At 33.8% G+C, this 19,289-nt stretch overlaps 1 protein-coding gene across 1 annotated transcript; it reads right to left on the bottom strand.

Annotated features, from left to right (window-relative positions):
• Positions 1-3,074: 3,074 nt before the first annotated feature.
• Positions 3,075-18,000, bottom strand: LOC117917492 (tyrosine decarboxylase 1). Its single transcript, XM_034833792.1, has 13 exons — positions 17,876-18,000; positions 17,668-17,788; positions 17,167-17,239; positions 16,801-17,031; positions 15,502-15,665; positions 12,972-13,112; positions 12,068-12,127; positions 10,371-10,535; positions 7,149-7,205; positions 6,670-6,734; positions 4,342-4,465; positions 3,518-3,655; positions 3,075-3,399 (listed from the first exon to the last, which is right to left on the bottom strand). Coding segments are annotated over exons 1-13 (1,482 nt in total). The 5' UTR covers positions 17,878-18,000; the 3' UTR covers positions 3,075-3,258.
• Positions 18,001-19,289: the final 1,289 nt, after the last annotated feature.

Raw genomic sequence — 19,289 nt, 5'->3', positions numbered from 1 at the left:
TGCTCAAACTTGGTTTTCACTCTAGTCAGGCTGATTCTTCGTTGTTTGTCTATCACTTCTCGCATGGTACTGTTTACTTACTTCTTTATGTTGATGACATGATCATCACTGGAAGTACTCCTTCTCTGGTTCACACCTTTATTACTCGGCTTTCCAACGAGTTTTCCATGAAGGATTTGGGTGATCTTCATTATTTTCTTGGCGTTGAAGTCCAAACTAATGAGAAGGGTCTACTTCTCAGTCAAACGAAGTATGCTCTTGATCTCTTGCAACGTGCTTCAATGATTGAGGCCAAGCCTATTTCTACACCTTTTGTTGTTGGACAGCATCTATCCGTTGAAGGGACTCTATTCTCCGACCCTACTCTGTTTCGTTCTCTTGCCGGTGCTCTTCAATACCTCACGATCACCAAGCCTGATTTGTCCTTCAGTGTCAACTCCATTTGCCAGTTCATGCATGCTCCCACCGAGGATCATTTTCGTGCTCTCAAGCGTATCTTGCGCTATGTTAAAGGCACTACTCATCATGGTCTTCAACTTCACAAATAGTCCACTCGTGATCTTCTTGGCTACTCTGATGCAGACTGGGCTGGATGTCCTGATACACGTCGTTCTACTACCGGCTATGCTATCTTTTTTGGAGCTAATTTAATCTCTTGGTCTTCTAAGAAACAAAGCACTGTCTCTCGTTCAAGTGCAGAAGCCGAATATCGCTCCTTAGCTGTTGCTACTGCTGATATTGCATGGATTATTCAGTTGCTTCGGGACCTTCATGTTACACTCTCAGTACCACCTAAAATTCTTTGTGACAATCAAAGTGCAATTTTTATGGCAGTCAATCCGGTTACTCGTCCTCGATCCAAACATATTGCAATCGACTACCATTTTGTTCGTGAACTTGTTGATAAAGGCACTTTGCAAATTGATTTTGTTCCTTCACATCTACAGCTTGCTGATTCTTTGACCAAAGGAGTTACCAAGCCACAATTCTATCTCTTTCGAAGCAAGCTCAGCGTTCTCCCTTCTACCACGCTCACCTTGCAGGGGGGTGATAAGGGAGAATCAAATTCTCCATGATACATGCTGCATTCCTTTTCTGTTAGCATAATATCCGCTTATATAGCTGTAGGGATATGCTCAATATTTGTATTTGATTCTTTCCTATTATGTAGGAGTTTACAACGGTAATTATCGTGTATATAATGAAGAGTTATCTCCTCATCCGGTAGGGAGGATTTCAGTCATTTACCGTGTTTATCAAACACCTTTACATACTTGAACTTTAATTTCAATGTCTTAATTTCTACTTATCTCATGTTCAACTATGATAAGTGATAAGATTATTTTCTAATTTTTATTTTATATTCACTTTGTATAGATGTATATAATAATCATAAATTAAATATTAGATATACATAGATTATAAATTTATTCCTCTCCTTCAACTTATTTTTTTCCAATTTTTTTTATATCACCAATTTTTCAAAAAAAAAAAATTGTTTAAAAATTTTATTTTATTTATAAATTTGAATTATGAATATTATTAATAAATAAATAACTAATAATTTACTAAATTATAAGTTATAAAATGGTTTTAAAATAATTCTAAACATAAAAGGAGATTTCATATTTATTTTTTAAAACAATAGGGTGTAATGTATTTTTTATTTAAAAATAATAGCAAATATTAAAATATAATATTCAAATAGAAAGGTTAATTGTACTATGGCAACTTTAGGTAAGAGAGAGTTTGGTTTTTTAAGGGTGATAGTGGAAAAGTTGGTAAACATGAGTATCAAATAATGTGTTTTATTATAGAATATCCTATCATATCATTTTAATTAAATATAATATCTTAAAATGTCATAATATCATATCAAAAATGATATTCTAATATCTCCTATCCTATCATGTGAAGCAAATGTGTATAACATTTGATGGATTTATTTGGGTGGGAAAAAAAAAAGTATGAATACAATAATTTCTTTTGAGTGTTTGGGACCTATCAAAAAAAAAAAAAAATTCTTTGGGTGTTTGGGCCTGGATTCAACCATGTACTTGAGGTAAGATTGGATTAAACTTGGGTTATGGCTCAACCAATCCAAACCCAATTTGAAACAATGATAATTTATTCTTGTTTTACATATATTTAATGTTAATATGATCATATTTTTAGAGATCATATACTAATATTTTTGTTATAATAATATTTTTTATTATAATATTTGATACTTTTTACCAATTGAATATCTATATCTTCCTAATTTACATTACATACAATATATGAATTTTAAAAATAAAAAATAAAGTAGATAAAATATCATATCACTCAAAGATTATAAACCCGTTGAAAACCTTAATTTATATTTATATTAATCTTTTTTTGCTATCATTTTTGTATACTTTATATTACTTTTATATATTTTCTAGTTGTTTGTTTAAACATATCTCAACTTACATAGAAAAGTGTTTTATTTTCCCACACTCATTTTTAAGTTAAATTTTTTTTAGCTTAATTTTCTATAAAATGAAAATGAAAAAACACCATCCAAACACATTTTTTGACCGAATTTGTATTTTCTTTGAAAATGAAAATAGAAAACAACCTAAACAAATGGGGTTAAACACGTTTTTTTTTTCCTTTTTTTTCTTGTTTTCTTGTAAAAGTTGACATAAGATTTTATATCAAGAAATGAGATTAAGCGGGTGTTTGATAAACCAACTTAATAACTTAATTTAAGTTATTAATTAAATCAAATATTTTTGGTAAAATAACTTAATAATATGATTTAAAGTCAAAAGTAATTTTAAATAATAAGTAAAAGTAATGAACTTATTCTTAAGTTCACATCTTTATTTTATCTTTTTATCCCTAATTACCTTAATTACCTCCACGATCCCTATTACCATTCCACGACCTTCATTATGACTTGACCTCTTTTGCGTTAGTTATAATTTAGGAGGATAGATATGTCAATTTGATGATTTAGAATAAATTTTAAATTAATGTTATCAAACAACTTTAATACTTAAAGTAAAAATTAAGTAATAAATTTTAAGTTAACAACTTAAGTATAATTTAACTTAAAGTCAATTTAAGTCCTTAAGTAATATTTATTGAGTTTTACCAAACACCTCTCTCATACTAGGAATCAGATACTCTTTTTCCAACAAGGACCACTGAAATTTTATAATGTGATGACTTCAAAATGGAAAATGCTTAAAAGATGAAATAAGTCAAAGGGGGACACTGCAAGATTTAACTCACTCCATTCATCCCAAACTCTGATAAAAGAACACAGGCCTTCTCTTGAATAACCTTCCATGCTGCATTTACATGCCTCTCTTCTGTCAGGGGAGCACCTACTGCAAGTCTTAATGTGTATTTACCTGATAAGGCCTGCAGAAAAGAAGATGGAAATCAGACCTTTTTAACCAGAAAAAGAGAAAAAGAAACATAGGGAAGCATCAGCATATGAGCACATGATGAGCATCCTATGGAAGAAAAGTGAGCTTACAGTGTGAGAAATGTAGACTTTCCCAGTAGAGTTTACAGTATCTAATAGGTCATGGTTCAGTTTGTTGCTGAAATCTTCATTTCTATGGGGAGGCAGAAGGCGAAAGCAAACTAAAGCAAATTTCCGAGGGGCAACAATCTGCATACATGAAGTGTAGTGGGCAATCCATGAATATGATGAGTAAAGAACATCACCTACTTTTTCACATTAAGTGAGAACTTCACGAAGAAAAAACAGTGGAACCATATAGACTGTAAAGGATGATTCGATTGGATCCATTAGGGGAGATCATAATATCGATCTGTTTTTTATCTAGTCCAATCTAATAGTGCATCAATCAGTGAGACAGTATCTGAATAAGAAGATGTTACGTACCAGTATCCAAAAAGGGTCAACCAAAGAAATAATAAAACATTTAAGCACTGACTACCAATTACACAATATGTTTGTTTATGGTATCCTGTGATGTGTTTCTAAATCAGGTTGAACTTGAATCAAGTATTTGGGCACTTATAAAGGCCAGCTATGGTGGGTGGAGGTCGGGTACTTGACACTTTTCCACCCATATACTGTGCATTGTGATCAGTATCTTAGCCCAAGGAATTTAAAAGAGAAGTTTCTAGAACCCCAAGAACAGGCGGCAATTCTTTCTCTCAGCACTACTTGTTTGGTAGTAGCTTAATCTTGAGTCCCCGATTAGGCGGGGACTCCTAGGATCATTTGTCCTTACAGTAGAGTTAAGATACCTGCCGATAGTTTATCAAGCAACACAACACTTATGACATATTATTGTTAATAAGGAAGTTCATAAAGAATATTATTACCTCAAATCTTGGATCTTGAGCAACAAGTTCTTCAAATTGCTTAGCCAACTCGATATGGTTTCTTATGTAACGCTGAAGGTTTTCCACACCGTATAAGCGTAATACCATCCACAGTTTTAATGACCTGAGAAACATCTATGGTTAGGCAAGGCAATAATAAAAATTTAGGGTTGAATCTAATGCCTACAAGTTATTGTGCGGCGACAACTAATAAAGGAAAAGCTACATGAACATTTATGAGCACTCTAGAATAGTTAAAGAAACATAAATGGTTAATACTTTTTCAACAAGAGAGGAATTCTAAGAGGAATGGGTTTTAGGGCACACTTTTATCCCATTTACTCTTTTATAGGCCAGCAGAAAATATATTAACAAAACCTAGCAAAATAGTGCACCAAGCATATGGGATATATACAAACGATACAGAGGCTAAAAAAAATGAACAAGAAGAAAGAAGAGGACAACAAAAAATAAAAGCCCTACTTTACCTCGCCATTGACATGGAATTCCCATCTCTATACCTCCAAACCCAAAACAAAGATTACAAAGAAACAAGGATTTTAATGTTTTCACTGACTTCCCAAAGATTTCAGATGATCCTTGATTTCTCTCCTATAATGCTCAAAATATATACAAAGAGATGACCCTCCAAACCTTCTTCTGTTTTTGCCCTCAAAAGATCCATGTCAACCTAAGAGATTTCTCTTATCAATGAAGACATCATTTATGCTATCCCAAACATAGAGAACACAAACCAAGTGCCATAAAAAACCTTGCTTTAGCACAATGCAAGAGTATGTAATCAATTGGTTTTTCATTTTCTTTGCAAAGAAAGAATCTGTTCACCAAAAATCTTCTTCTTCTTTGCAGCCGATCTAAAATCAAGACCTTTCCCAAAGAGCTTCCCAAGCAAGCCACCCCCACCCCCACTTTTGTTGGGACCCACAAATTCCAGACCATACTGAATCATAAAAAATCATAGAAGGGTCTAACTAAAACTTTATCCTTCCTCGTGTACATCCACTCCATCCTATCCTCCATGTCCCTTTCCACCATCTTTCCATTTTCTAATCATTCAGATGCCTTGAAAAGCAAGGGTTTCAGTTGCCTCCATCACCTAGCTATTCTTGGACATCTGCTACCCATTCATCATTTTGTCAAAGCTATGATGTAGAATGGAGGAAAAGAAACACTCAAAGGAGAATTGCCATACCATCTATCTTTGTAAAACTTCACCCTCCTACCATTTCCCCGAAGAAAAGGAAGTTATATTGTTGATGCCGTCCTAGCCTCTCTTGATGCCTTTCACAACCCTACCCATAACTACTGCTACCCTTCTAAGAACACCAAACCCCCTCTTTCTCCAAACTTCCCAACAATAATCTATATCCAAAGGGGCTCATTCTCTGAAGCAGATCTCCAACTCCACATGCCAAGTAAAGCCTTGTTGAGTATACAAAGATCTCTAATACCAAGCCCTCCATTTCATTTGCCCTTGCATGTAATCAACCATTCACCAAGGATGGTGTTTTTTTCTCTAAAGCTCCCCCTCCCCACAAAAATCTCTTTGGATCTTGTTAATCCTCAAACACACCTTCCTAAGAATGACGAAAAGTGCAATTTACCCAATTTACTATGAGTCTGTTTTTTGTTATACTGGGGAGGGGCATGGGCATGTTTTAGGCTAATGGAAAATTTCTAATCCTCTTCTTTGTATTGTTTCTCAGTGAACAGAACAAGGGCTTCATCAGTGACTAAATTGTATTAAGATGTAAATAACAATGGAGAAACATGGTTTGATCAAGAAGCATGGTTAGATATAACTGTCCCGGACCAAAGAAAAGTGGGAAAAACAGGTTTACAATATTATATATACACAACCAAACAAAAGAACATAATTGCTAAAAATTTCTTCATGAAAAAACACAAAAGTTTGTCACATCAAGTGTACATAGCATAAGAGGCATTAAAATGTGCCAAAGGTGCATTTTGGGTAGGCTTTGGGGAGACATACACCTCTGGGCACCTTTGCTAAAATGTTTTAAGACTCGGGATGATTTAAAACAGTCTCATCCCAAGGCCAGCCATGAAACCTTCAAAGACTTTGATTCATGCAAAATGGACTTATTTTACCCTTGCTCAACCTCTTTTGTACTTCATTCTTTCTTTTCCCTTTTCAGAGAACCTTTCTCCAACTATCAAATATACTTGAAAAAGAGAGTTGTTCTACCTATTTTGATTCTTTACACCTTATAAACTACCAAGGTAAGCTTAACCTTCTTGGGCAAATCATAGATGTCATTATGGCACAATGTTTAGAAGGATCACCTGAATCGGCGTCCAAGAGGGACTTGCCAATCTTTGTAATCCACAACCATGTTTGCATCAGAGGCCTGACATATCAATCATGTCATCAAAAAAGTTAGATACACAAATAAATTATGTAATGATAGTAACTCAAATCATAATCAACATGTCACTTCAAACATGGTACCTATGCAATTGGGAAGTTCTTTAATGGTTTAAGGTTAAAAACTTAATATGGATCGTCACAGCCAAAATCAGAGACCTAAAATATTCATTAGAAACTAGGCAGGTTGGGGACTGCTTAAAAGCTGCTCACCAAGGTCCTTAGCTATGTAGAAAACCTTGACACGTTAAGCATGGAAAATTCAAGGTTTTGAAGCAAAAAAGTAAGACATCTAATATCCATGTCAAACACCAACACCACGTTTTTGTCCTTGTTTTAGAGCTTTCACCTAAGTTAATGCAAAGGAAAATATCAAGAAAAGAGGAAAGAATCATACTTTGTTTTTCAGAAACACTGGATTAGTTGACAGGGCCTGAACCAAAGCATTTCTATCCTGTTGACACAAAAAGAAGACAAGAATATAATGTTTCTACATTAAGGAACTGAACTTAGTCATATATAAAATGAGTTTACTTGAAGGAAAAACAACATGTGCTGCATGGTTCTCACTCTATTCAAGTTAACAGAAAAGTCAAGCTAGTTTCTTGACATTCCCATTCCATGAAATCAGAAAACATATATTGCTATACAATAAAATTATAGAAATAAATGAGATAAAACCAACTGAATATTACAGAATTTGTTAAAACTATCATTTCCAGTGACATACATAGTCAAAGTAACACTACCAGATCATACAAAGCAAAAGAATATCTTAGCGATCAGAAACAGCATTCACTGACATTTTCAAAGAGTTCCTGCCACACAATCGAATAAGAGAGATCAAATATCACAAACCTAAACAAGGACATTGATAGAGGGGAAAAAATCTTACTCATTTGTTGCATCTAATTAAGACCCACATCAAATGGAGTGAATGTCATGTTAAACATCTTCCTAGATTTGAGTCCTACATAATGTGTTTGTGAGGTTGGTTTCACTTACCAAGAAATGCCTGTTTCAGGCAGCTGGCATTCATAATAAATCATCACAACCTGAGCCATGCAAATGCCTATGCTAAATGCAGCAGGAATCCCAATGGATGATCTCCATTTCCTCATGTTGGTTCTTCAATTGTGAAGAAACAAGTTCCCGTCCACATTTGTAAATTCCAAACTTCCTCGTAGCATAAACACTAAATTGTTGGGAAGAATAATTCTAATCATCTTTAGAATGATGGAAGCAAGAGTTGGAAAGAACTCTAATCATCAATGAGTCCAATAACCAATTGGAGCAAGGATGAAAACTTCAGCAGCAAACAAATCATTAATAATATATATTATGTATTAGAAATGAAAAAAGGATGAGCTACCTTCCACCCACAAACACAAAGGAAAAATATCACCGAAAAATGAAGAACACACAAAAATTAAGCCCAAAGCCACATAGAACTTATCGATGGATTGTGATAGAAAATAAAACTCAAGAGGCATAAAATCCCTAACAGATGCATTAATGATGAGGCCCTTGATTAATCTACTACCCAAGTGGCTGATAAGAGATCAAATTGAAATAGAAATCTATATCCCTTGAAAGATCCTTAGTTTTGTGAATTACTTCCATCCAATTTCCAAGGCCTTGTCTTCCCTAGAGATGCCTTAGAGAGAACAATGGTCAAATCTTCAACTGAGAAATTATCAATGCCCAAATACCTTGTCTTAGTCAAGCATTTGATAGACCTCCAGTGCGTTTCACATACGCTAGGGGAGCCAATAGGGAATAGGGGATGGCGACATATAAAACAAAATAAAAAATAAAAAAATCAGTGAACAACCTTTATCTTTCTTTGATTGTAATTTTGTTGCCCTGTTAGTTGTGCTGAGCTGGATTCGGTTAGAGTGCGGTGGGGCTGAGTTAGTAAGGAATGAGAATAAAAAGAAAAATAAGAAAAATAAAGAAGGAAAGGAAAGGAAAAAAAAGTCACTGAGTTGGACTCGTGGGGGGAGTTTGCAGACCTCTCGAATGTCTGCTACCCAATTTTTTGTAATTTTTTCTTTTGATCAATGCAATTTCTTGATTGCTAATAGAATTCTGTTGAGTGTGTGGTGAGAATCCTAACAGCATTCCAATACAGTTAAGATCACAGCCTTAATGGATAAGCCAAAAAAACCAGATGGTCTAAAGAAAACTGTGATCACTGCCATGGAAATCACTGAAAAAGCCACTATTGCCCTAGGTTTTTCAGCAAAAAACACTGGAATGAAACTTGAGACACCAATGGGAAAGGAATTCAACTCTTCCCTGATGTCAATCATCCTTGTGTTAAAACAACACACCTATCTCCAGTCTATCATAAGAATAGTCATAGATTTGAAAATGATGCCCAAAAAGAAGTAAGGTAGAGGACAGCATCCCATAAAGACTACAGAGAACTTCATGTATCATAAACAATACTGACCTTTCTCTCCAACCAAATCTTTATATCTGAAAATTTATAGGGGAACCAAGAGATGCTAACCAGATTAAATAAGCTATGCTATAGTCCCATAGAAAGAAGATAGTAAAGGAAAATATAATTAATTCTCTTGCCATTGTGTTAGCAAAGGATGAAAGCTCAGAGTTAAGGGCTTTAGAAGGTCTCCTCATTATGAGTCACCAGCCAAACAAGAGCTCGGACTTTATGTGGAGCTCTAGAGTTCCAAATAAAATTGGCAGGATGGAGAATAAAGTGAGAATCTCTTTTACGAGACAAAAGAAGACCGTGAGGAGAACACAAATAAAATGATGCAAAGAAGGCTTGAGAGAGGTAAAGTAATGATTTTCTAGTCTGTCAAATTGTGGCTGATGTCAGATTCACTAGAAGGGGATGACTGAGAGTGGTCTAGAACAAGAGAAACAGAAGTTCAAGTTCTCCGAAAAAGCTAGAGGTTGGGGTACATCTCCCCACCAGCTATCCTCCCAGAAGACTAGGCTGCTATCTAATCATAGATTTAGCCTGACACTGATTGAAATTAATGATTGTTTACAAGATCATGCTATTAAAATATATTGAAACACTGACACCCCGGCAATATCAAAGAAAACACTCTCAATCAAGATATCATGTTCCTTCAACAAAGTCAAACCATACTGCACTACATTAATTAGGGAAGAATTAAACAGGATCTAACCAATATCCCAATTACAATAGAATCAAATGTTTGAAACGTTTGGACTACTTCAACTCAAAAAAAACAAGAAATATCAGAATGCTTAAGTTATTCAGGGGTTTTAGACATCATGAGTCAATTGTAAATGAGTTTGCACAATTCCTCTTCGCATAGAATTTGGAGGCACGAATTTAGATTTTAGAAATCAGAAATAAACTAAACAGAGTTGCTAAAAAAAGTCAAAGAGTAAATGACAAGGAGTCATTTCAAATGCGATTCAAAACATCACAAAGTGATTCATTTCCACAGGATGTAAGCACATACGGTTAAACAGAAAAAAAATGAACTGGTATATAAGCAAAAGCAATCACACATATAGATGGCATAATGAAAATGTAAGACCAACAAAGCCTGCATTTAATATTGTAAAAGAAAACATGTAAACATGCATCAAGCACGTAATGACAGACCTTAACCCAGAGCACTGAACAATCGAAGTTTGTTAGGAACCATTTATGCGCATTCATGTTAAATGAGTCAGCTTCCTCAACACCATCAATGTAATGGCGATACTCAGGGCACACACAAGCACTTCCAGCATATGCAGCATCCACATGAAACCATATTCCATTACTCTGTCAAGAGGTTATGCATAATAATATCTGTTAGATAATCTAATTTTTCAATATGCAAAGCAAAGGTACATATCATAAAGATGATCTTTTGAACAGTGTAAGGAATTCATGATATAAGGAACCATAGTTTTGATGACATTGAACTAAAACTTCAAACTATCACTAAGGTGATGGCTTAAAGATCATATCTTGATCAGATCTTGGGAAGAGCCAATATTAACTAGTTTCAAAGAACTTGCTTTCTTGCGGTATACTTGGAGCATAAGCTTGCTTGCATCTACAAAATTGCTGAATGTTTATTTATCATGAGAATGCATTTGGAATTATACTTTATTTTGACCTTTGGGATTTTACTAATTCCATACCACTAAACTGGGTCTAGCACAAAGACTAATAGACGGAAAATGTTTCATGCATGGGGTAAAATTGTGGGTTATCTGGCTTAAGGAATGCAAAAAAATTTTAGGATAGAAGGAAAATGGTGGAAGATGCTGGGGAGAGTTTGTCGTACCTCCAAACTTTCAGATATTTGTCACCAAGGTGCTGCTGGGAGTACCTTTTTGCATTCTTGATTTAGATGGAAGATCAATTTATTATCCATAACTCATTGTTTTGTTGTACTTTTTGTCAGAAGAATCTCTCATCCCTCTTTGCATATACTCTGTGTGACTAACACTTTCCTTCTTTTTTTTTCTTTAATGCAAAAGTGATAAAGGAAAAGAACAGAGGATTAGAATTAATTGAACTCTTTCAGTTATTCCCCTTAACAAGGCCCTTTTGGGAAATGAGAGAAGAAATCTCTGTGGAGCACAAGAGCTTGGGGCATTGTACTATCCCAACTAATTACAAATCTGATTATGGTTGAGATAGCAAGAAGTTCCTTACACGATGAAGACAGGGTCCTTGATATGGTATTATTGCAGTGGCTTCAGATTTTAAGGGTCCAACCATATACTAGTTGCTAATGGCTAAGGACTGATCAGTGGTGCAATTATTTCCAGTTGTTTATTATGATATCAGTTCCTTTCTTGTTAAGAGATTATTCTTCCCTTTATCCCCATAAAATTTAGTTTTTGTCTCCCAGATGACTATTTTAGGCAGACATTTTACAGTTAGATGTGTCCCCTTATGCTTCCTCATGGAAGCTTTTGTTGGAGAGGAAGAGCCGGAATATGCCTTTGAGAATCTTTAGAGATGTAGAAAGCATGGGGAATACCAAGTGTTGTGTTTCTAACTAACTAGGTCTCTTCTTCACCAGTCTTCAAGGTGTTTATAGTAGAATGATGGTATTACTGACACCTAGTGATTATTCATTTTGGCCCTTGGTTGGGTTGCTTTGCTGTTTCTAAAGCCAGCAACTCACCTTTGAATTTTCTTTTTCCTTTTTTTTTTTTTAAAAATTGTATCTTATAAAAATAAAGCATAGAACAACATCAGAAGCAACTACAAAACATTACTGATACAGCAATCTTGTACTAGCTAAAGAAGCTTTTCTAGTTGCATGTCCTTAAAAATTCATTTAAATATGTTACCTTAGTGACCTTTCCCAGTTCAAGCAAAGGATCCACAGCTGTTGATGAAGTAGTACCAACCTAGAATGAAATACACAAGGCTTCTTTAGAAGGATTCACTTGCATTATTTACTTAGTAATATAGCATCCTACACCTGTCCATAATAGGATAAATGTACTAACACAACGAACATGTAATCATTTAATGGAGGTTTAATGAATTGTTTCTGTAATTAAATATTATAGCCAGATTGAAGTATGCATTGAAGTTGAGGGACATGATAAACTAAACATTAGAACACATGAGTATGCATGCACAAATGTACTTGAAACTTATAATACGCCAAAGAAAGGAATGAATTAGTTAACCTAAGCAAAGGAAAGATAAAAATAAAGTATTAAAAAATAATTAAAAAACTTAATCCACCTTGCTTATTATGAGGTTAAATTTCAATGTCAATACAAACTTCAGGCCATCATGTAAGCACAATTTTTCTTGAATGTTTGAAAACCTTGTCTAAGTCAAGGATCAAGAGTATGTTAGTGTAGTCCAATTTATCTTCTCACCAACATCATAACTACATGGTTGAAGGAGGTAAAACGGTTCACACATACTATTTGTGCCCTTACCTTCCTTCAACAATTCTTTGTTTGGTATCCCTTCTTGTTTGTTTTGGGCTTCCACAATACCAATATACTTTCTAGAACATTTCTCATCCACCCATTAAAGAACTCACTTGAAACTTCATTGTAATAATAAAACCAATAAAAAAATAAAGTGCCATGAAAAGAAAGATCATAGCATAGTCCTACAATTTGATACCATAAAATCTAGTCAAATGGACCATGAAAGGAAAGAAAGAAAGAAAGCGGATTAGAAAACACAGATGGAAAGCAAACTAATATATGAAGTTTTGTTCCTTACATTAGCACATAAGAAAAAGGGTATTAGACCATTGGCGATGTCATGTGAAACTGCTTCACTAAGTAAATCAGGAGAAAGAGCATATCCAGTAGAAGAGTCGGCTTTCAGCAGCCTACAGTTCTCTGGATGAATTCCTCCTATCTGCCATGAAAAAATAAACATCACATAATGGTAAACTCTAATACATAAGGACATAAATACAGGCATCTGTTCCTGAAAAAGAAACCACCAAATAATTGAAATGCAATGAACAAGCACATAGAGGCATCAAGTGTAGGATGACTATAACTCCAGTTTTTGTAATGATTACCTTGAGGTGGGTCTCTGGATTTATGCCCTAAATCCCATAATGATAAGCTTAATCTAACCACAGACAACAAGGGATCTAGTAACTTAGAGGGGGGAGAGAGGTAAAGGAAAAGAAGGCACCCCTAAATTTTTCCCCACTTTTTGCTGCATTCCCTCCATACTGTGGGATAGCTTATAAGTAGGGAAGATTGTCTTGACATGGGCCATGAAAATGGAACCTTCCTGCATATCGAAAATTATTTTCCTTAGGTCAGTATAGATTTTCTGTTGTTTGGTTATTAATAGTTTCTCATAAGGCACAATATGTGTGCGAAAAAACAGAAGTTCAAGGCCATCACACCCAGCTATCACTGGAGTAAGGGAGGGTAAGAGTGCTCCCGAGATTTCTCAAGCATTAGAGCCCCAGCCTTTAATTAAATAATTGTCCTCTTTGTTGATGAACAACAACACCCATACACTCAACTAAAATCTCCCCAGTTGAATGGATGATCCTGCAAGATGATGACCTTTGCATTATGGAATTTCTATTTGTATTTTTAATTGAAAGTAAATCAACACTTTCAGAAGGATAAGTTATAAGTTAGAATAACAGATCCTTTTTTTTCTTCTTTTGATAATTTTCCTTGTACTCCTTTTCATTTTTGCTAATAAATTCTAGGCTGTCAGTTCCAGAAAAATGAAAAAAGGATGACAATTAACTAAAGAATAAATCAAAGTAATGACTTCAAATAATGAGAATGATAATAACAGATGGAACATTGTTTTGACACAAACAAAATATATTAACTAATTACATATTGTATAATATTAATTTATGTTAGAAATTGTCTGAAATTCATATTTGGTAGATATTTCTTTTAGTAAAAGAATATTTATATAGGATATTTAATATATTGCTAATTCTTTGTGGAAATAGGTTTTCTTATAAAATAAGGAAAGTTAGGAATATCTTTATAAATATTCTAAGTCATGAAGGGAAAAAGTCATGAAATGAAGATGTGCATAGAAAGCTTGTACCAAGTAGGTAAGGATGTCAGGAAGTGTGGGAGACACCCAATAGGGAGGGCTCACACTTTAAGGTACAAATACAAGTAAGAGTAGTGAACCATGAGATATTTTAGGGCTCAATAGTCATTTTTGTTTTTGGTCTTTTTGGCCTTTCCATGTTGTGTACTCCCCCGTGTGCACTTTGATTGTGGCCCATTTTCTAGGCTCTACCAATCTATTCTTTTTTCTTGTTTGCCTATTAAGAAAAATTAGTTATAAAATTTTTTGTTCTATGTGATATTCTCTATAGTGTAGTGGAATGATTATTTTTTTATATCTAGATGTAAGCATGATTGTTAAATTACATTCAAACCTCATGTACCTTTGTCTGGATGATTTATTTTTATTTTTTGTTTTGCATTAATTTGTGGTATTGAAGCTTCCATTGGAATGATTATTTTTTTATATCTAGATGTAAGCATGATTGTTAAATTACATTCAAACCTCATTTACCTTTGTCTGGATGATTTATTTTTATTTTTTGTTTTGCATTAATTTGTGGTATTGAAGCTTCCATTGGCATAACTAGTGGTATCAAAGCTTTCAATAACACAACAATTTAATTGTATCAACCATCTTGAGCAATTTATTCAATGAGCTGGATTTCACCAAACAAATTCCAAGTAGGTAAATACGTCAAGAAGAGGGGGAGACACCCAATTGTGAGGGCCCACACTTCAAGGTATAGATACAAGCAGGAGTTGTGAAACATGAGATATTTTAGAGCCCAAGAGTTTTTTTTTTTGTTTTTTTTTGTCATTTTAGGCTTTCCATGTCGTATACACCTTCTGTACTTGGATTGTGCCCCCTTTAGTAGGCTCTGTCAGTTTATTCCTTGTTCCTGTTTGCCTATTAAAAAAAAAACAGTTATATCTGTTTTTTTTTTTTTTTATCCTCTTCATGTTGCCTATAGTATAGTGGAATGATTATCTTTCATATCTAGATATAAGCATGACTGTTAAATTACATTAAAACCTCATGTACCTATATGTGGATGACAAGTGACTAAAATTTAGTTGTACCAACCATCCTAAGCAATTTATTCAATGATTTGGATTTTATCAAACAAATTCATTATCATTTAAATGTGTTAAAGCATTACTTAAGGACAAACAAACTACAGACCATAAAAATAAAGGACAAATAAAGTATGGGTGAACAAATCTGAAGAGACCTGGCAGGCTTTCTGTAAAGCAGAATGTGTTTGATCAGATCCATAAACCACAAGCTTCTCAAGGGCAGTTTTTCCAACAGTCCTTAAAACCCTATCACGAGCAGCCAGTAATACAACCAGAACGGCTTCACTTGCAGTGCCCTGTATCACTCCACCACCATTTCCTGCATCAGGATTTTCAACAGGAAAACCACATTACTTGATTGATAACTGCTATTAAAAGTATGTACCAAGCTTCTCTAGAAAACAAAAAATGCTTGTGCTGTGCACACACACATTTAAGTATATCCATATACTTCAGTGAATTACTTCCACTCCAAAACAAATCAATTTTTATACACCAAAGCAAACAAGTTTTGATAAAATTCTTTTCTAAGTTGAAATAAACCCTTGCATGTCTATGGTTGATGCTATGATCTTAGACATCAAAAAACTTGCTTGCATTAGTTTAAAAGTCTGAACCAGATTTATATTCAAGGTGGGTGTCAGTATCAGCAGGACACATGTTCCATCTGCACCCTAGCAATTGATCCATTGATATAACTGTCAACGGGTTTTTGTAGCCATGGGCATATGAACTTGCACATCCTGAAAAAAATCAGGACTCTATTGGCTCTGGGCTGTGATACTGCTGGCATGCATTCTCCATGATACCTATAAGGTTTCTGCGTCAAGCAGATATCCATGATTCTTGGGTTGGAATCCACAACTAAGTGTGCCTAAACCCCAGGATTCAAAGTGATGAGTCATGGCTCCACCCATGTCTTTCCCCTCAAGTCATTCTGCTCCCTCTGCAACTCATGATACCACAACATCCATGTTGCTGATCTCTCTACCTAAGATACTATCTTGACCAATATATACCCAAGGATTATTTTTCATTTGCAAAGGGACCTCTGTTGGGGTCTCTGTCAACCTCAGGCAAAGGTAAATTTACCCACTTAACTAAATGATATTCAAGCACATCCTTATACCCTTTCAACATGACACCACCCATATGCAACCACATTTAATATTCAGAATTAATTAATATGGGAAAAGTAAAGGTTTCATGCTGCCTGTCTAGAGTAACATGTAAGCTAAGTTTTGTTCATAACATTAAAAAATAAAACTAAAAAAATAAAAAGCAGAACCTCATTTAGTTATTGTTCTTTTTAAGAATTAAAGAAGAACTTCATCAAGGATGCTGGCTCTCTTTTGGAATTGAAAAATATATAGATTTTTGTATTTGAAAGAAAGGAAGAGCTTTTGCCACATTTCATTGTTAAATTCTTGCAAATATGCTGTTCCAACCCTTACCTGCAGAAAGGAAATCATCTGGTAGATTAAGCATTTTTGCAAGCCAATCCAGCACAATCATTTCAAGTTCCGTCGCCGCAGGAGAAGTAATCCAGCTAAAACCCACAATGTTGAGACCGGCACTAAGCATTTCTCCTAGGAATCCAGCTGTACTGCTATTAGAAGGATAATATGCAAAGAAGTTTGGGCTTTGCCAGTGCGTTACCCCAGGTAATATCTTTGCTTGAAGGTCTGCAATATAACAAAAAATGTTTTCTATTCAGAACATGTTTTCTTTCAAAGAAAAACAGTTGAGACAAAGTAAAATTCCAAAAGGTTGAAGAACCGCATCATGAAAAACAAACAAGAGCCATTGATAAAATTCACCATCAAAGACTTGTTGCAATGATTCGGGTTGATTAGGTGCGGAATCTGGCAGAAGTTCACGAAGATAACCAGGCTGCATAGAAAAACCATAAAGAAATAACTAATGATTAAAAATGTATTACTGGCATAAATCTGAGACTTAAAAAAACCACATGAATGAGCTAAAATCTCAAATAAAAAATTGGGTTCATATACACAAAACCCAAACGCAAGAAACTCAGAAATCCAATTTTCCTAATGAGTAATGCTAGCTCATTTTCTGACCAGATTTCTTGAAGACACAGTGCATCAATGCCCTTGATTTTTCCAAATGTGTATTGCTCCAATGGCACTATGTCTATTGGAGAATTACATCAAACAGCTTATCATCATTACTTCAAGAAAACCCTTTAACAATTAATCCTCTATGTGAAAATCAATGAACACATATACAAGTATTCTGCACTACACAGTAATCCATCCATGAATTAAGATAAGAATATTTGAAGAAAGAACTATAACCTCAACTTGGCTGAGAACTGGAAAATTCTCAATACTTTTGTAGTAATCTGCAATGAAATCCACCATCTTATGACCATTCTCTCTCAGCTGTTCAGCATCCATGGGCCTCAGTCCACTCTCCCTACAAATTGAGAAAAAAAAAATATATATATATATATCATTTACAAACCATGAGACTGAACCCACATACAGAAAGATATTTGGTTACATTTTGGTTGGTAATCTTGGAAATGCCACCACCAGAGAACTTGAGAACAGATACAAAAGAACAAGAGGGTCTCTCCCTCTTCAATTTATAAGAAGATGCTCCAGTCTGAATTGGCAAATATTATTCTCTGAAGCAGACAAGAATCTGCCCACAAAATAAATATCTATAATTGAATTCTTGTGGGCCTCACAAATATTTATGCTTCAACGGTTTTTCCCCTGGATGTTGTGATTTTTTCATAGATTTTAGTAAAAAAAAAAATTCAATAATTAATCTGATTTGTAAAAATAAATAAATAAAAAATTCATAAATAATTAAAATTTTATTTTTTTAATAGTTAATGTTTTAATTACTTTTTAATACTAAATAATGTTTTTAATTCCTTTTTTTTCTTTTCTTTTTTGAGATTTGCAACGGAAAAGTAGGGACATAGATTAAACAAATAACAAATTCTTATTTTTGCTTGAACCATTAAAGTGAAACTTATAACCTTTTTAAAATAATATTAATATTATAAAAATTTTATTAAATATGAAAGAATTTTTTATGTAAACTTACGTTTTTGTTTTAGATGTTGTGATTTTTAGCTAAATTTTAGTAAATAATTTATAGAATTTTATAATACCGATGATTAATTTGATTTGTAAAAATAAATAAAATGATAAATTATCAAAAAATTTGAGATTTTATTGCTTTCTTGATTAAATTTTTTTACATTATTTTTAATTTTGAATGACTTTAAAATCATCTATATATATATATATATGTATATATTAGATTGAGAAATTAAGAGTGACTATCATTTCCTTTTCATTTATTATGGGGGTTGGGGCAAAAGTTTGAAAAACTGTTGAGGAAGTTCAATTGAAAGTAGTTAGAAGTACAATACACTATCGTGTCCAAATTTGAAGCTTTTATTTAATGAATTGACATATGATGGAAACTCTTATCATCAATTATTAATTAGAGAGATATTTTCACTTTTTTCTTTTATTTTTATTTTATTTAGAAAGCTAGCACTCCTAAAAGTTAGGAATAAGTAATAACCCGAGTGTCCATAACAATGCCCACATTTTTTTTAGTCATTAAACTTGATTTTAGCAAATAAAAAATAAAAAATTAAGAACAAAATCAAATACTTATCGCGTTGAGGTTAAAATATGAGAAATCACTATCCTTGAAATAATGTATTTTTCTTAAATCATGTCTTAGTGTGTAATAAGACAATGGACATTTTGCCTCAACGATTCAATAGTCAATTTTACTTATAAAGGTCCTTGACTATGCAAGGTTGATGACTATTTTAAATTCCTCTAAGGATTTGGGATGAGTGGGAGAAGACGATGGGCTTATGATGACAATACTCGCAAAGGCTCTAAGATATGAACAACAAAAAGAATGCCCATAACACTAA

This window comes from Vitis riparia, chromosome 7, assembly GCF_004353265.1.
Source record: "Vitis riparia cultivar Riparia Gloire de Montpellier isolate 1030 chromosome 7, EGFV_Vit.rip_1.0, whole genome shotgun sequence".
In the NCBI taxonomy this organism is placed as follows: domain Eukaryota; kingdom Viridiplantae; phylum Streptophyta; class Magnoliopsida; order Vitales; family Vitaceae; genus Vitis; species Vitis riparia.
The sequence above is the reverse complement of the archived record's forward strand: the minus strand, read 5'-3'. Positions and strand labels throughout refer to the sequence as shown.

Coding starts and splice junctions, on each gene's coding strand:
- LOC117917492 (XM_034833792.1), bottom strand. Junction 17,240..17,667: donor CAGTTCTCAGCCAAGTTGAG/GTTATAGTTCTT, acceptor TTTTCTATGCAG/CCTGGTTATCTTCGTGAACT. Junction 4,466..6,669: donor CCTCTTGGACGCCGATTCAG/GTGATCCTTCTA, acceptor GATGTTTCTCAG/GTCATTAAAACTGTGGATGG.